General features: G+C 42.3%; 1 protein-coding gene across 1 annotated transcript in view; it reads left to right on the top strand.

Moving 5' to 3' along the window:
• Positions 1 to 19,290, top strand: part of myo15b (myosin XVB) — a 278,965-nt gene that overhangs the window by 146,051 nt on the left and 113,624 nt on the right. Inside the window, exons 21-25 of the mRNA XM_059653562.1 lie at positions 1,280 to 1,515; positions 5,447 to 5,610; positions 8,572 to 8,644; positions 11,844 to 12,053; positions 16,913 to 17,025. Of these exons, the coding sequence (XP_059509545.1) occupies positions 1,280 to 1,515; positions 5,447 to 5,610; positions 8,572 to 8,644; positions 11,844 to 12,053; positions 16,913 to 17,025 (796 nt within the window). The remainder of the gene's footprint in view (positions 1 to 1,279; positions 1,516 to 5,446; positions 5,611 to 8,571; positions 8,645 to 11,843; positions 12,054 to 16,912; positions 17,026 to 19,290) is intronic.

The raw sequence follows: 19,290 nt of genomic DNA, 5'->3' as shown, positions 1-19,290 counted from the left end.
GTCTCCTACAGATATCCACAGCATCATAGATGACTGTCTTCTGCCAATTTGATTCACTCTGTGTGATATCAAGAAGCAATTGGCAACACTGGACACTGCAAATTCTATGGGCCCTGACAACACTCCAACACTGGTACCTCTGTTTTTGCCCAGCCGAGCCACACAAGTAGAGCAATAACAAAGGCATCTACCCAACAATATTGGGTAAAATTGCCCAGGTATGCTCTGTACACAAAAAGCGGGACAAATCCAACCCGGCCAATTATTGCCCAATTAGTATATTCTTGATCATCAGTAAAGTGATGGAAGGTGTCATCAACAGTGTTATCAAGCAGCATTTGCTCAGCAATAGCCTGTTCAGTGACCCCCAATTTGGGTTCCACCAGGGCCATTCAGCTCCTGATCTCAGTTTCCTTCCCTAAATGCCATTAGTGAACCAGATGGGTTTTTCCCATGACAATCAACATGGAGTCACAGTCATCGTCAGATTCTCAATTCTAGATATTTATTGAATTCAAATCCCACCATCTGCCGTGGCAGGATTCAAACCCCAGGTCCCCAGGATGTTATCTGGGTCTCTGGATTAACAGGCCAGCGATGATACCACTAGCCATCTTTCGGTCGTGTCCAAGTCAAGGGCTATTAGAATTAAGGTCAGCCTGTTCAGGAGTGATTTTAGGAGGCACCTCTGAACACAGTGAGAAATTTGAGACTCTGACTTTAAACAGTGCTATAAACCAATTGAAATCTTAAAAATTGAGAGCCACAGAATTTCGTTGGTTAACGTTGGAGAGCATGACAACTTCAAACAACAGTCTGTCTATTTACAGTCTTGATTCCGTTTTGTTTTCGTCTGTTTGTAAGAAAGTTGTACTGCTGTTTTTAACATTCTGCCTTTCAATGTTTGTAGCAGTGCATCTCCCTCTGTATGTTCTGTGTTTTATTGTGTTTTCCTGTGGCACAATTGCTCCACTTTTCCTGTGACGGTGCAACACTGTCAGCAATGGCTCTGAAACCCATGTATAATGGTCTGATTCTAACCAAATTAACAGTGTTTTGTCTTTGTCTACAGTGGTTTATCTCTGCAACAGTCTGAATTTGTAATAGTGCTACTTTGTTGTCTCTCATGGTCTGACTGTCCCTGTGACTGTATTTCTTTGTCTGACTGTATGTGATGGACTCTGTCTGTAATGCAGTTGTTCTGCCTGTAAGGACCTGAGTATTGCTCCAATGTCACCACACTGGACACAGAGGTGAAGTTTTGCTTTTTCTTTGCTAGGTTCTGCGTTTTCTGCATGATGAGTTGCTCAATGGCAGAAAGGAGATCATCCTTGGCAATTTTATTGCACAGAAAGGAATATCAAATCCCACACTCCGGAATGAGATCTTTTGCCAGGTGGTGAACCAGACCTGGAAGAATCCGGACATGGAGAATTGGCAGCGAGCTTGCTTGTTGTTGACCACCTGCCTGAGCTGCTTACGACCCTCCCCTGAGCTCGAGAAGCCTCTACTCAAGTGAGTGAATCTTACAAGTTTGTTTGGGCTGGGAGGGAGTGCCAGAGGCTATCGTGAAAAATGAACCTGAATTATGAGTTTTCATCTTAGGTACCAAAGTTAGGGTGACTCAATAGTTAGCCAACTCTGTCCAGTATAGTAATGAGACAGGATTGAACAATGACTACATTTTACACTATAGAAAAATGTAGTGCTTATAATGTCAAAATAGTCTATACTCCATACCAACCAGATCCACCAAGATCAGAGGGAGGGTTAATAGGGAAAGAATATGGAATGTTGGCCTTTATTTCAAAGGGAATGAAGTATAAAAATTGGCAGGTTTTGCTAAGATTGCACAAGGCACTAATCAGGCAACAGCTGGAATACTGTGAACAATTTTGGGCATTTTATCTGAGGAAAGACGTACTGGCATTGGAGTCAGTCCGGGGAAAGTTCACAGGGCTGATCCTGGATGTGGAGAGGCTACATTATCACTAGTGGCTGAGTAGATTGACTCCTTGGAATTTTGAACAATGACAGGCAACCTCTTGAAGCCTACAGTGTTCTTAGAGGTCTTGACAGGTTGTTTTCTCTAATAGGAGAGTCTAGAACCAGAGGACATAATCTCAGAACCTGGCACGTTTAAGACAGAGATGAGAAGTTTCTTCCCTCAGAGAATAGTGAAGCTGTGGAATTTTTTTTCGCAGAGAGTTATTGAGGCTGGCTCATAAGTTTATAGAGGTGGACAGATTTTTAATCAGTAAGTGAATTGAGGGCTATGGATTAAAGGCAAGATAGTGAATTTCAGTATTATCAGATCAGCCGTGATCTCATCGAATAGCAGAGTAGCATCGATGGGGCTGAATGGTATACTTCTGATACGTCATATGGCCTTATGTCAGCTCATCTAACCCAATCTGACCATCCTTCTGTTCCATTCTTCCTCAGGTATTCATCCATCTTCCTCTTACAGCATCCCTAGAAACAAATGATCTAATATTTTAAACCACACAGAGCTGGAAGATTCCAGGGTCAGCTGCAGGATTATGCCAACTTAACTGTCCCAGTGGGGCCTCAATTCAAACAGTGCTCTGAGACTAAAAGAAAGAAATGGTGGATCAGTGGGTAGCACTGCTACCTCCCTGTGCCAGGGACTAGGATTCAATTCCAGCTTCAGGCAACTGTCTGTGTGGAGTTTGCACATTCTCCCCGTGTCTGCGTGGGTTTCCTCCCACAGTCCAGAGGTGTTTGAGTTAGGCCGATTGGCCATGCTAAATTGCACATAGTTTGTAGGGTGGGATGCTCTTTGGAGGGTTGGTGTGGACTTAATGGCCTCTTTTGCACTGTAGGGATTGTATGATTGCCATCTTTGGTTTTGATTCTTTAATCAAATATAGGTGTCAATGGATGTCTCTATTGTCTGCCCCAATTGCCTTGGAGAAATTGTGGTGAACTTCCTTCTTGGGCAGCTGCAATTCAGCTGGCACAGTACACCCTCAGTGCTCTTAGGAAAGGACCCAACAAGGGAAGATGAATACAATATATTTCCAAGTCAAGGTGGTGTGGAGTGTGAAGGGAAACTTGTAGATTGTGGTGCTCCAATGTATCTGCTGCCCTTGTCCAACTAGTTGATAGAAATCACCAGGATTGGTCAGAAAAGACTTAGTTAGTTACTGCAATCCATCTTGGAGATGATGGGGAAGGAAGTGAATGTCTAAGGTAGTGAATGTTGTGCCAGTCAAGTAGGCTGCTTTGTTCTGGATGGTGTCAATCTTTTTGAATGATATTGGAGTTGCCCTCATCCAGGCAAGTAGGGAGCATTCCATCGCACACTTGACTTGTGCTATGTCGATGGTTGTCAAGGTTAGGGAAGTTAGGAAGTGAGCCGTTCATTAAAGAATTCCCAGCCTGGCAGAACCCAAACTAACAGAGCCACTTGTTAGCATTGTTGATGGCTCATTCTGTCACTTTGTGATGATCAGTTCTGGTCACTGCATTATGGGAAGGATGTGGAAGCCTTGGAAATGGTGCAGAGGAGATTTACCAGGATGTTGCCTGGTATGGAGGGAAGGTCTTATGAGGAAAGGCTGAGGGACTTGAGGCTGTTTTCATTAGAGATAGGAAGGTTTAGAAGCGACTTAATAGAGACATATAAGATGATCAGAGGATTAGATAGGGTGGACAGTGAGAGCCTTTTTCCTGGGATGCTGATGGCTAGCACGAGGGGACATAGCTTTAAACTGATAGGTGATTGATATAGGACAGAAGTCAGAGGTAGGTTCTTTACTCAGAGAGCAGTAAGGGTGTGGAATGCCCTGCCTGCAACAGTAGTAGACTCGCCAACTTTAAGGGCATTTAAATAGTCATTGGATAAACATATGGATGATAACGGAATAGTGTAGGTTAAATGGGCTTCAGCTCGGTTTCACAGGTCGGCGCAACATTGAGGGCCGAAGAGCCTGTACAGCACTGTAATGTTCTAGGTTCTATGTTCTATGTTCTATAATGTATCTGTGGAGGAAGGATCTCCCTTTAGGTGGAGGGGTAAGATTTAGAAAACAACTCTTGAAATCATTAGCATTTGGAAGAAAATACTTCAATGGAAATGGTGTTAAATGGAGTGAGCTCCACAATATACTACATCTGATCTATAATGCCCTGGGTGTAAATAAAAATGAAAATGTAGAGAAAGCTTTATTCTGTATGTAACCTTGTGCAGTTGATGTCTTGGGAGTGTTTGATAAAGACTGTGTAGAAGAAGCTTTACTCTGTATCTAATCTCATGCTGTCCTTGTCCTGGCAAGATCTGATGGATACAGTGTTAAGAGAGCTTTATTCTGAATCTAACCCACTGCTGCACCAGCCCTGGGAGTGTTTGTTTTGAACTATGTAGAGGAATCTTTACTCAGAGTCTAAGCCCATGCTGTCCTTCGCCTGGGAGTGTTTGATATGGACAGTGTAGAGGTAGAGCCACAGAGTCTTACAGCACAGACTTAGACCATTTGACCCAAGTAGTGCATTTCAACCAGGTTTCCTAAACTGAACTTATCCTATTTTCCTGCATTTGACTCATATCCCTCCAAACATTTCCTATTCATGTGCCTGTCCAAATGTCTTTTAAATATTGTAATTGTATGCACCTTTACCATTTCGTCTATCATTTACAACCCTATTAATCTCACAGGTATCTGTGATCTCCCTACGTATTTGCTCCTCAATTTCCCAGTAACTATTGGAAGGCCTATAGTCCAATCCCACCAAAGTCATCACCACCTCCTTATTTCTCTGTTCCATTTATGTAGCTTTACTGGACGACCCCATAGGAACATCCTCTCTAAGTACTGCTGTGATGTTTTCCCTAATCAGAAACACCGTTCCTCGTCTTCTCTTGCCTCCTCTTCTATCCTTCCTATAGCATCTGCACCCCAGAATATTGAGCTGCAAGTCCTGTCCCTCCCTCAGCCAAATTCCTGTAATAGCTGTGATATCCTAGTCCCATGTTCCCATCCATTCCCTGAGTTCATCTGCCATACCCGTAGGCCTCTTGCATTGAAATAAATGCAGTTTAATTCATGAGTCTTACCTTGTACCCTGCCATGCTCTTGCCTGTCTTGTCTATTTAACGTGCTCTCTTTAAGGCTTAACCCGCTCTCTTGTATCACTACTGCCTGTCCAGTTTAAACTTCTCGAGTAGATCTAATAAATCTTTCTGCCAGAATAATGGTTCCCTCTCCAGTTCAGGCAGCTTTGTTTTGTATCTAACCCCATGTTGTACCTGTCCTAAGACAGTTTGAAATTACTTACATGGAAATTGCTTCATTCCCTATTATTATTATTATTATTCCATAAATTTCTAAGAGTAAGTATAATGGCTGTCTGATTGTGCATGATAGTAAAATTAATGTTATCAATAGGATAAAGCAGAGAACTGTGCCCTGTGTTCTTGCAGGTATGTGTCTGACCACACCATGGAAGAATATAGGGCCTTGTGTCAACATAAAGCCCTCAGTGCCATGCAGCAGAACCAAGGCAGGGCCTACCCTCCAACCCAGCTGGAATGGACTGCCAACCGCAGGCGAGGACAGATGGTTCTTGATATCCACCTGCTTAACGGTATTTATCTGACGACAGTTATGTCATTGACTTGACTGCATTCACACAACTTACAGTTCATTTGAAAGAATGTTAACTTTCTATCTTTTCCATATCTCTAAACTACAATTGTCTTCATATTATGTCCTTGAGTATTGCTACATTTCTCTTCTGTTTAGTGCCACGTTGTTGGAGTTGACATTCTTTTGATAAGATGCTAAACTGGGGTCCCATCTGTCTGTTTCGATGATTCAAGTGAATGCTGAGGGTCTCATTCCAGATGATGCATAGAATGGGCCAAACTAAAATCACTCATTAACTGACAGCACCTATAACACAGATTCACTGATCCTTAATCTTATTGCCATTTATGGGAACTTGCTATGTGAAAAGTAATTGCTGAAATGACCTACTCACCAGCAGTGCTGGAGGTGATGGCTTAGTGGTATTTTTGCTAGACTGTTAACCCAGAAACCTAAGTAATGTTCTGTGGACCTGGGTTAAAATCCTGTTTGTGGCAGATGGTGAAATTTTAAATTCATTAAAAATCTGGAATTAAGAATTTAACGATGCCTGTGAATCCATTGCCAATGGTTGGGGTAAAACCCATCTGGTTCATTAATGTCCTTTAGGAAAGGAAATGCCATCCTTACCACAGCAATGGGATTTGCTCCTAACTGCCTTCTGGGCTCTTAAGAATGTGCAATAAATACTGGCCTAGTCAATGATGCCCTCATCCTGTGAATGAAGTTATTTTGTGTGAGACATTTTTGGACTTTCTATAATGTGGTTATGTCTGAATGTAACCCTCCCTAGATGCAATATAATGGAATGGGAAATTTTGATCTGAGAAATATTGTGCCTATTTACATTGCCTATCTAAAGGACTTTGAGTTCCATTGTCGCATTGTACAGGCACATCTATTTTAATTTTCTGTATAAACATCTTATCAAAATAATGTATAATTTCTGTATAATGGGAAATTTCAATATAAGCATGTCACACTGTAATCACACACTCATACCATATTGACAATGTATTGCTTTACCTGATTTATCTAACTGAAACCTCTCAAAATTTGCAATATCCCCAATTATTCCTTTTTCTGTCATAATCTTTGGTTTTTAGTTGTTTCACTTCAGAACCAGATCCTTTCATAATTGCTGCCATTTTGATGAATTTCTTCTGATCCTTCCCTGTGGCCTTGACATTTGCCCTAAAAAGATGGGCTCAAGACTGGACATGATAGTCTATCAATCATCTAACCAATCATTCTTATTGGGTGCCATATTCAATATATGTCATTGCTTATAGAGCCCAGCATCCCATAGGCATTTTGAACTTTCTCAACTTGTTTGAGTGGCCGCTGTCATGACTGGGATGGGAGGAATGCACTGGTAATAAAACCCTACAACCCCACCAACTCCATCATTAACATTGATATCTTGTTTCAGTTATCAAAATCGCCACTCGATCCTCCTTTTGTACTCCTGACTGCAATCAAAAAGACTTTCACTTGGTTTCTTTAATGATCACAAATAAATAATTAATTTATTGTAAAACAAAATGCAAATCTATAAACAATTGGCAAATAATGGTTAACATCCAAGCTATAAGGGTGGCATGGTGGCACAGTGGTTGCCTCACTGCACCAGGGACCCAGTTTGATTCCACCCTCTGCGTGGAGTTTCCACATTCTCCCCGTGTGTGTGGGTTTCCTCCAGGTGCTCCAGTTTCCTCCCACAGTCCAAAGATGTGCATGCCAGGTGGACTGGCCATGCTAAATTGCCCATAATGTTCAAGGATGTGTAGATTAGGTGGGTTGATAGAGGGAATAGGTCTGGGTGGGATGCTCCGAGATTTGGTGTGGACTTGTTGTAACGAAGGGCCTGTTCCCACAGTGTAGGGATTCTGCCATGGGATAGCACAGTGGCTCACAGTGCCAGAGACCCAGGTTTGATTCCAGCCTTTGGTGCCTGTCTGCATGAAGTTTGCACATTCTCCCTGTGTCTATGTGGGTTTCCTCCCACAGTCCAAAGATGTGCTGGTTAGGTGGATTGGCTGTGCTTAAAATCAAAATTGCCAGTAGTGTTCACGGATATATCGGCTAGGTGGATTAGCCATGGTAAGTGCGGGGCTGGCTCTGTGTAGGATGCTCTTCAGTGTAGACTCAAAGGGCCAAATGACCTCCTTTTGCACTGTAGGGATTCCATGATTCTATGAATTTATTATCTGGAATTTATAAACTTTTTAATCACAGTCAGAGACACACTCACAAACGACAACAGACTGCAGAAATGACATTTTAGAAAAGGTGTCAAAAGCAAAAACACCCTTGTGGGCTAAGGGTCTGAAAATAAATTATACAATTTGATTACACCTTACTTTCATCAAGTTTACTTGTTGACAAAACTGAATTGCTCACTGAACTGGACTGAGAGAAGATTTTTAGTTCAGATTGAGTCAAACTAGATCTGAGCCTTTGGAAACTGTAAACAGTTCAGCTTTTCAGGGATCATAAAGTTGTCAGAAAGATCAGTCTGCAAAAACTTTGTCAGGTTCCCAGAACATTCGTACGGGAGAGAGGGGAGGGAGGGAGAGAGAGAGAGGGAGAGGGAGAGAGAGAGAGAGAGAGAGAAACTTGTAGCTCCTGAGGTTTTTTGTTACTGATTACTTAAGTCTGTGAAAACTGAAAACTGATAAGTTCAAAGGTTAGTTGGACAATCATCAGTATAGGAGCTTCTATCATCTTTTTAATGGAAGGCTTTCAGTGATCAAGGGTCTCATCTCTGATCTTTCTAGAAGTTCACATAATAACCTGTCAACTTAATTGCCAAGACATGCACACACAGACATACATGCATGCGCGCGCATGCATATGCACACACACATGCACATGCACGCACACGCATTCACACAGACACACACACATATACACACACACTCACACAAACTCATTTCATTTTATTTCTTTTGACCAGAGGATAAAGTTGCAGCAGAGGTGGAGTCCTGGACAACGGGCGAGGAGCTTGCTAACTGGATTTTAAAATTGCGGTAATGTATGCAAAAATCTCAACTGGCTGCACTAGATAGAGACATAGCCAGAGCAGAGAGACACACACAGTGACTACAAACATAGAAAGCAAGTACAAACAGAGTAGGTGATGGACTAGCTGTATTAACTCTAGACAATTAATCCAGAGACCGGAGTAATATTCTGGCGAAAACAAAAACCGAAAGAAGTGCGACTGCTGTAAATCAGGAACAAAACCAAAGTTGCTGGAAAAGCTCAGCAGGTCTGGCAGTATCTGTGAAGACAAATACAGAGTTAATGTTTTGGGTCTGGTGACCCTTCCTCCGACTCTGTTCCAGACCCAAAATGTTAATTCTGTTTGTTCCTTCATAGATGCTGCCAGAGCTTTTTGAGCATCTTCTGTCTTTGTTGTAACATTCTAGAGATCTGAGTCTGAATCTTGCTCTGACAGATGGTGGAATTTGAATTCAATAAAAACCTGGAATTAAGAATCTACTGATGACCGTGAAACCATTGTCTATTATCAGGAAAACCCCATCTGGTTCACCAATGTCCTTAGGGAAGGAAATATGCCGTCCTCACCTGGACTGGTCTGCATGTAACTCCAGACTCACAGCAAAGTGGTTGACTCTTAACTACCCTCTGGGCAATTAGGGATGTCTAATAAATGCTGGCCTAGTCAGTGATATCCACAGCCCTTGAATGGTTTTATTTTTAAAAACAGATACACAGCAAGTACAAACAAATGCACAGCGATTACCGTCAGACACACAGTGAATACTATCAGACACACAGCAAGTACAAACAGATACACATCAAGTACAAACAGACACACAGCAAATGCAAACAGACACACTGCAAGTACAAACAGACGCACAGCGAGTACTGTCAGACACACTGCAAGTACAAACAGACACACACCAAATGCAAACAGACACACAGCAAATGCAAACAGACACACAGCAGTGCAGATTGACAATCAGTGAAAATAAACACCATCCAGTACCAACAGACACGTAGACTCTACAGACGAATTGAAGCTGGTAGAGAGAGGTGCATAGCTGGTACAGACAGTCATACAGCCAAAGCAGGCAGACCATAGCCATAGCATACCTACAGCTATTATAAACAGGTATACATTGTATAGACAGACACCAGCTATTAAATAAAGACACAGTACTAGTGAAGCCAGACAGACAGATAGACAGATTTACATGCAAACAGTACAAGTATACACACAGTCACTGCAACCGAGCACATGTAAACAGACATAACTCCTGCAAACAGCCACGCAGACTGCGTAACCCAGCAAATACTCATTAGGTGGACAGTCACATGGCTTGTACAGGCAGCCACTCAACTTGTACAGACAGACACACAACCATTAATGACAGACATGCAGTCAATGCAGACAGATCAAATCTAGCACAGAAAGGCATACAGCTACCAACAGACTCACAGCAAGTATGAACAGGCAGATATTGAGTACAAACAGACAAACAGTGGAACATACAGACACAAAACAAATGCAAACAGACACAAAACAAATACAGACACACAGCTGTGTAGACAGGCACATAACTAGGACAGGCAGATACACAGCCAGTAGAGACAGTCTAGGAGTTCCCATGACCAGAAACTGGACTATTAATACTGTGACTAAAAGATCAGGCTGGAGACTAATAATCCAGCAGTGCGTTATTTATTTTCTGACTCCCCAAATCCTGTCCATCAGCTACAAGGTATAAGTCAGGAATGTCATGGAATACTCACAATTTTCCTGGATGATTGATCTTCAGCAACACTCAAGAACAATGATGTCAGCCAGGACAAAGCAGCTGCTTGATTGGCACCACTTCCACAAACACCCACTCCCTCCACCACCGACACTGAGCAGCAGCAGTGTGTATTATCTACAAGATGCACTGCAGAAATTCACCGAAACTCCATCGACAGCATCTCCCAAACCCATGACCACTACTATCTAGACGAACAAGGGCAGCTGATACATGGTACGCACTCATGCAAACTCTGACTTGATCATTTCTGTTATCGAACGCAGGACATGATGAAGGGAGTCTCCAGTGCCTTATAACAGTCGATAGTAATGTGTAAAAGTTTACTGAGGAAGCTGACACTTGCTGTCACATTGCCAGGGATGATGGAACCTTTTACAGTGCCCAGTAAATAAATGAAAAACTCTGTCTATCAGCACATCAGCAAATCATGTTTGGTCATAATTTTCCAAACAGTAAGTCACCCCAGATGAGATACACTATAGATTATCCCAGAATGATTGTGTTTCGAAGATACAGGAAGAGATGACTGAGTGCTGTGGAAGACGAGCATAGCTCAGAGCTGTACAAATCATGGAAATGGCAGAGCATATTAGAAACAAAGAAAAAGGGGTCACAAAGTTTGTTCCACCATTCAATCAGAGCAAGCTGATTATTCACTTGGCTTGGTTCTGTAATCTTTAATAGGCAGCAGGGTATCCCAATAAACATCTTTGTCTCAGTCTTAAAATTGTCACAACCTGAACATCAACAAATCTCCGGGAGACATAGAGCCAGATTTCCACTCCCTCTCTGTCAGAAGAAGTCTCTTCTCTCCCAAGCTTAAATTTTATGCTGATATATTCTCAATTCCACACTGGAGGGAATTGTTTCTATCTCCCTAATTAACCCTTTTTGTTATCCTAAACAGCTCAATACTTCTATCTAAGATATAATGGGAACTGCAGATGCTGGGGAATCCGAGATAACAAAGTGTGGAGCTGGATGAACACAGCAGGCCAAGCAGCATCCTAGGAGCAACTTCTATTAAATCTGTACTGCCCACAGTCCAGATTTAATATTTTCCGACTAATATGCAGATGGAGCTCCTGATGCAATCTAGCCAGAACCTTATCTAAAGCAGCATTCTCTTATATTCCAAATCCTGAATGATACAGTCCAATATTCCAGTTATCTTTTAGATTACTTTTATATTTATCCAGAATCTGCAATCAATCAGCTATTATGCTTTAGGAGGCATAGAAACACTTTGCATGGGACTAACAGGTTAGCTAATATCCATGTCATGGCCTGTGCAAGGCAAGGAATTTAGGGAGCAATTGTTCCTTTTCTGTCCTCTCATACAGTCTGAGGCCAGTGTGCATGTGTTCTTCTGTCAAGCTTTACTTGAGCTCTTAACCATACCTGTCATTGATGTTCACAGGAATCAGGAAAATGAGCCGAGAGGTTGGACAGTGTCCTTGCATAATGGTGAGGAGTGGAGAGACATGCCCGGCTGTGATTTTGTCATGGATCTGATTGCTGAAGTTGAACAGCTTGGCTTTTGCCCAGCACACTCATCTACCTCCGTCATCAACCCAGGAGTGATTGGGTATTCTACTGGGTCTCATCCTGGTTCTGACAACTGCTATCTGTAAGTAACTCCAACTGGGAGATAGAATACTTCTTAATTTCTACTGGCCATTGGAACCAGGGTCCTCTCGCGCCACAGTGGTAGTGGCCCTACCCTTGGACTGGGAGGTTTGACTTCAAGTCCCACTTGCTCCAGAAGTGAGTAATAATATCTGTGAACAGGTTGATTAGAAAAGTAGGTAAACATTAAAAAAGAAAGCATTTGATGGGCACAGGTAAATATGGTACTCATGTATGGGAGACAAGGCCTCCTTTGTCTGTTGTGAAATTTCAAAGCAAACACATTTACAATGGCACTATTGTTAATCACCTTTAATTTGTCTAATCATTAAGAAATCTCACAATCAAATACTGAAACAGTTATTGAAACTCTATTGTATATAAGAACAAAAATAAGATCCCTCAAATAAGCAAATTAAACGACACAACCCAACTTCGCTGCTCCCTGATTAATGGTGGAATTTAGCTATGATTATAGCCAATAGTGCTCGAGTCTGATGTCTAGGGTTTGATCCTTGTGCAGTGTTATTTTTTGAAGTACTGTCTGAGGAATTCTGGAGTTGAATTCTTGTACAAATTTTTCTCTTTTCAAGTTTGTGATGTGACATTATTGATGTTCTTTTCGATTCTTTCATCAACAATATTATAAGTTTGCAGATTGCCTTCTTACCAGAAGTTGCTTCTTTGTTCCTTGTAACATTTGTCATTGACTGTCTATTTGATGACACAGTTTTCCTGTGATTAATTCCTTCTAAATTGTTCAGCAGAGCAACCATTTATCCTTGTGGCATAAAACAGCCAGTTATCAAGTAGATGTCAAAACAGTTTTGTTTATATAGGCTCGACTCCTTCTTGTCCCAGACATGGCCGATCGCTTTCAATGCCTGTCAAAGTTTGTCTTTGTCCCTGAATAATTTATTCCATAAAGAGTTACTGCTGCTTATTTCAAGCTGTGAACAGTTATTGAAGTTCTCAAGTTTATGCTATCACACCAACCATGTCACATAAAGGATGTTCACCTTGACCACAGGCTGAGCGATGGTTTGTTATTGAAGGGTACACCTGATTACACACAGTGTTAATGCTCCACCAGCTGGCTTAATCCATTCCATGTTGTCAGACAGACTGTTGCTCTGGCTGAAAGAGGATAGAATCTTGCCTAAAGTTATCTGACTCCAGAATCACAGTGATGTAGTTGACTGTCAACTGCCTTCTGAGTAGTAACTGATGAGCAATAAATGCTGGCCTAGCCAGAGATGTCCATGTCCCATGAATGGACAAAACAATTGTCAGTCACTGTTCCTGCTCATTAGTTATGAAGGAGATTGATAGATTTCTAAGCTACTGATTACCAAGGGATATAGGATTTATGGGAAAATGGCATTAAAGTAGATGATCAGTCCTGATCTAGAATGGCACAGCAGAATTGAGGGGTTGAATAGCCAACTCCTCCTAGTATGTTGCCAGGTCTTCTGTCACCTGCAAAACTGTATTCTGTACCAAATTAATTTTTGCTTTGTACATTTGTATAAAATGTGACATTGTATAAATGCATTTGATCCTCCTTACTCAATCAGTGAGAATCTCTCTGGATAATGGGAAGTTGACTTGCTCTATTCAGTGCCTAAGTAATTCTGGTTTTGCCATTCACAATACTTGATCAGCTTTGTACAGTGACATTAGATTCTGATTAAATGTGGTGATTTAGTTATTACCTTACAAAAATTACAAGGCTGTGACAATGAGTAGGTTTTCTGCTTTTAGTTCTGCGTGCTCATCTTTTCAACTTTGTGCCAATATGGTTTTGCATTTCTTTCCTCCTCTCCATTGCACCAATTCAGCCCTCTGCTTTACTCCCAGTGTGAGGCCCACTCTAAATTTCTCCGCAATTCAACTTGACCATACCACTTATCAAGCACACTGTCACTGTTCCAGGTGATTTCTTCAGCCTCTGCCTTCTCATACCACATACTATTTACCACAAATCTCTCCACCCCATTCTAGGTCATGTATATTTAATAAGTAAAGCAATGGCCCTTAGAGCTTGTCCCACATACTATACTTCTCACTGGTATGAAAAGGATCCATTCATTAGAACAAAAAATGAAAGATTTTGGGGTTCCCTTTCGAGAACCCCCAAACTTTTTTCATGTTCTGTCCTTGAACTTTTGTCTTCTATTTCACTTTTCCTCAGTACTCACTGTATTCTCCCTGATTTTCCATCATTTACTATTTCTGACACATGTCCAATACCTCATTGTTCTATTTGTTATCATCTCAATTTTATTTGTCATTCAGGGAGCTTGAAATTGGAATGTTCTAGCTTTCTTCTTTGTAGTGATTGGAAGAAAGCGGATCTTGTTGACTATGAGATCTTTGATTGAGATTGGTAACCTGGGCCAATCAGGAGGCCGTGGCTAATCAACATAAGCAGGGAATTGAGAAAATGCTCAGTTCAGGCAATCAGCCTCCAAGATAGCTGGCCATAGCTGGTGTACTGGGCACAAGTAAATAAAGGGTGACTGGGTGAAGGGATACTGACCTCTGTGCAGTTATTCCAGTCTTATAGTAATATATTTGATTTTAACCCAAACAATCTCTGATTTGGAGGCTTGCCATTACTTATTATCATTCATCCAGTCTTTAATGAAATGCAGATTCCCCCAGTGAAACACTGGGAAGGCTAAAACCATCAACACTGCCACTCTCTCTGCCACTGCTCCCTATCACAGCTGTTCCCTGTCACAGGGCTTTATTCAACAGGAACTCCATTTCCAATTCCATATGTTTTTTCACAATGACTGCTAACTTTGACCTCCTCAGCATTGTCCAGCTTCACCTATGTTTCAGGTTATCTGTTGTATCAAAGACTGCCATTGTTTGTTGTGTCAAAACTGTCATTGTTCTAGTGAGTATAGCCATTGCCGTTGTGTTGTGTGCAGTTATTGTTGTCATGAGCACTGTTATAGTCTGCCGTGTGGTCTGCTGTTGAGAGCTGTCACAGTCTGTTGTGTCGAGTGCTATCATGTCACTTGTGTCCAGCGCCATCTTTATCTGTTGTGTCAAACACTATCATCGTTTGTTGTGTTGTGCACTGTCATCGTCTGTTGTTTTAAGCGCTGTCTTTATGTGTTGGTCAAATACTATTGTTTGTTATGTTGAGCACCATAATTGTTTGTTGTGCCCAGCACTGTCATTCCTGTTGAACTATATAATTGTTTATTGTTTTGATCAGTCTTTATTTGTGGTGTTAAACACTCTAATTGTGTGTTGCATTGCGCACTCATTGTCTATCTAACACTGCCATGGTCTACTGTGTCAAACATTGTCATTACCTATTGTACCATGCATTGTCACTGTCAACTGTTTCAAATGCTATCATTGTCTGTTGCACCTTATCACTGTCATTGTCTACTGTGTTCAGCTCTGTTAGCGTCTATTGTTTTAAGCACTGTCATTGTTGCGACGAGTGCCATCATTGTCTGTTGTGTTGAGCAGTATTATTGTCTGTCAGTTAAATTATGTAGTTGTCTACTGTTTTGAACACTGTCTTTATCTGCTGTGTCAACCACTGTCATTGTCTGTTTTTTTCAATCACTTGTTGTTATGTCGAAAATATGTCATTTCATGGTCTGTTAGGTCACACATTGTCATGACCTGTTGCGCCAATCACTGTCCTGGCCTATTGTGTTGAGCACTGTCCTTAGCTCTTGTGTCAGTCACGGTCATTGTCTGCAGTTAGCGAGTTTTGAGAAGATTTGTAGCTCAGGTTGAGGTTCTGGATGTGAGTTTGCTCGCTGAGCTGGAAGGTTAGTTTTCAGACGTTCCGTCACCATACTAGGTAACATCATCAGTGAGCCTCCGACGAAGCGCTGGTGTTATGTCCCGCTTTCTATTTATCTGGTTTGGTTTTCTTGGGTTGGTGATGTCATTTCCTGTGTTGGTGATGTCATTTCCTGTTCTTTTTCTCAAGGGATGGTAGATTGGCTCCAAATCAATGTGTTGACACAGTGATTTGGAGCCAATCTACCATCCCCTGAGAAAAAGAACAGGAAATGACATCACCAACACAGGAAATGGCATCACCAACCCAAGGAAACCTAAACACATAAACAGAAAGCGGGACATAACACCAGCGCTTCGTCGGAGGCTCACTGATGATGTTACCTAGTATGGTGACGGAACATCTGAAAACTCACCTTCCAGCTCAGCGAGCAAACTCACATCCATTGTCTGCAGTGTTAAGCACTTGTCATTGCCAATGTGGACTTCACCAGTTTCAAAATCTCCCCTTCCCCCACTGCATCCCTAAACCAGCCCAGTTCATCCCCTCCCCCCACTGCACCACACAACCAGCCCAGCTCTTCCCCCCCACCCACTGCATCCCAAAACCAGTCCAACCTGTCTCTGCCTCCCTAACCGGTTCTTCCTCTCACCCATCCCTTCCTCCCACCCCCAGCCGCACCCCCAGCTACCTACTAACCTCATCCCACCTCCTTGACCTGTCCGTCTTCCCTGGACTGACCTATCCCCTCCCTACCTCCCCACCTACACCCTCTCCACCTATCTTCTTTGCTCTCCATCTTCGGTCCGCCTCCCCCTCTCTCCCTATTTATTCCAGTTCCCTCCCCCCATCCCCCTCTCTGATGAAGGGTCTAGGCCCGAAACGTCAGCTTTTGTGCTCCTGAGATGCTGCTTGGCCTGCTGTGTTCATCCAGCCTCACATTTTATTATCTTGGAATCTCCAGCATCTGCAGTTCCCATTATCTCTGTCATTGCCTGTTGTTTTGAGTCAGTGTCTATTGTGCTGAGCGCTGTAATTGTCTGTTCATTGAGCACCATTCATTGTGTTTTCTCTAGGCCACTATCTGAGGAATGTGAAGGAGTAATTCCTCCAGCACCCAACATCCAGGCACCTCGTCTCCCTCCACCATACTTATCCCATGATCAGTCTGATATGCATTCTTATGGCAGTAAGTAAAGTCTGTCAGAATGATGACTCACACACAAATAATGTAATTGTAACTGCTTATGATTTTGCGCTTGGTCCAAGGTGATGCCTCCAACAGTTGCAGAATGATGGTATGAATACACATATAGCACAGAGCCTCACCAACTCACTCCCTGCTAATCCACACCAACGTGCATTGATTCATATTGGGGAAGCACTGGTATTTTGAAGGCTTGTATACCTAGAGGAATTTACAGACAAGGGGAGGATCAAGCAATGGAGCAATTTGAAAGCAAGGAAGAGAATTTTAATTTTAAGGCATAGGTTGGTGAGGAGCCAATGTAGATCAATGAGCAGTAGGATCCAAGGGGAACAGAACTTGATGCACATTAGCATACAGGGAGTGGAACGTAGCTTTCCCACAGGTTTATTTAGGTGTCAAGCTGGGAAAGAATAGGAATATTGCCATGACTGAAGGTAATAAGACACGTTGGGTTTCAGTGGGAAATGAGATGAGGCAAAGCTAAAGTCAGATGATAGTATGCTAGTGGACAGACAGCAATCTCAGCGATGGGTCAAATAGCCAGCTCGTTTCAAGTACAACACTGAGGGGTGAATGGTCTGGCTCTCCTCCAAGCGTTCATCAGAGATGAAGCTGATGATCAGGGAACAGAGATTGTGAGGGAAACAAAAGGCAAAGGTTTTATTCTTCCCAGTATTTACTTGAGGGTAACTTCCAATGATCTGCTGTTAGATAGCTTATAGGCAGAGTGAAATCAGAGTCAGTGGTTATGTCAAGGGAGGCACTGATGAGGTGGAGCTGAGTCCTTTCAGTATCCATATGGGATATGATGCAGCTTTTGTACAAAATCCCTTTTATATTTTATGCAGTGTTGAGTGTTTTGAGAAGATTTGTAGCTCAGGCTGAGGTTCTGGATGTGAGTTTGCTCGCTGAGCTGGAAGGTTAGTTTTCAGACGTTTCGTCACCATTCTAGGTAACATCATCAGTGAGCCTCCGACGAAGCGCTGGTGTTATGTCCTGCTTTCTATTTATCTGGTTAGGTTTCCCTGGGTTGGTGATGTCATTTCCTGTTCTTTTTCTCATGGGGTGGTAGATTGGCTCCAAATCAATGTGTTTGTTGATGGAGTTCCGGTTGGAATGCCATGCTTCTAGGAATTCTCGTGCATGTCTCTGTTTGGCTTGTCCTAGGATGGATGTGTTGTCCCAATCAAAGTGGTGTCCTTCCTCATCTGTGTGTATGGATATGAGTGACAGTGGGTCATGTCGTTTTGTGGCTAGTTGATGTTCATGTATTCTGGTGGCTAGCTTTCTGCCTGTTTGTCCAATGTAGTGTTTGTCACAGTTCTTGCAAGGTATTTTGTAGATGACGTTTGTTTTGTTTGTTGTCTATATAGGGTCTTTTAAGTTCATTAGCTGCTGTATTATTATTATTGGCTCAGTCATCAACCCAAACAAACAGACAAAACGGGCTCAGAAACCATAACCACTCACCCCTACATCAAAGACATTTCTGAAATGACTGCCAGACTACTCGCACCTCTTGGCATCAGGGTAGCCCACAAACCCACCAACACACTAAAACAGCAGCTAATGAACATAAAGACCTTATACAGACAACAAGCAAAACGAACGTCATTTACGAAATACCTTGCAAGAACTGTGACAAACACTACATTGGACAAACTGGCAGAAAGCTAGCCACCAAAATACATGAACATCAACTAGCCACAAAATGACATGACCCACTATCACTCGTATCCTTACATACAGATGAGGAAGGACACCACTTTGATTGGGACAACACATCCATCCGAGGACAAGCCAAACAGAGACACGCACAAGAATTCCTAGAAGCATGGCATTCCAACCGGAACTCCATCAACAAACACATTGATTTGGAGCCAATCTACCATCCCCTGAGAAAAAGAACAGGAAATGACATCACCAACGCAGGAAATAACATCGCCAACCGAAGGAAACCTAAACACATAAATAGAAAGCAGGACATAACACCAGCGCTTCGTTGGAGGCTCACTGATGATGTTACCTAGTATGGTAACGCAACATCTGAAAACTAACCTTCAAGCTCAGCGAGCAAACTCACATCCGGAGTGTTGAGTGTGTAACCAGTAACCTGTGAGAGAAGAAATGAAACTGGACCAGTCAGCTGGTTGTTGCTGAGCTTCTGGCTTCTATCTCTGAGGCACCAAAATTATGAAATAGCCTGAAAAGCTGGTTCAACCATATGATCATTGACAAATTCCC

The sequence above is a fragment of the Stegostoma tigrinum genome, chromosome 22 (genome assembly GCF_030684315.1).
Source record: "Stegostoma tigrinum isolate sSteTig4 chromosome 22, sSteTig4.hap1, whole genome shotgun sequence".
NCBI lineage: Eukaryota > Metazoa > Chordata > Chondrichthyes > Orectolobiformes > Stegostomatidae > Stegostoma > Stegostoma tigrinum.
Note: the sequence above shows the minus strand (reverse complement) of the source record. Positions and strands in the feature narration are given on the sequence as shown.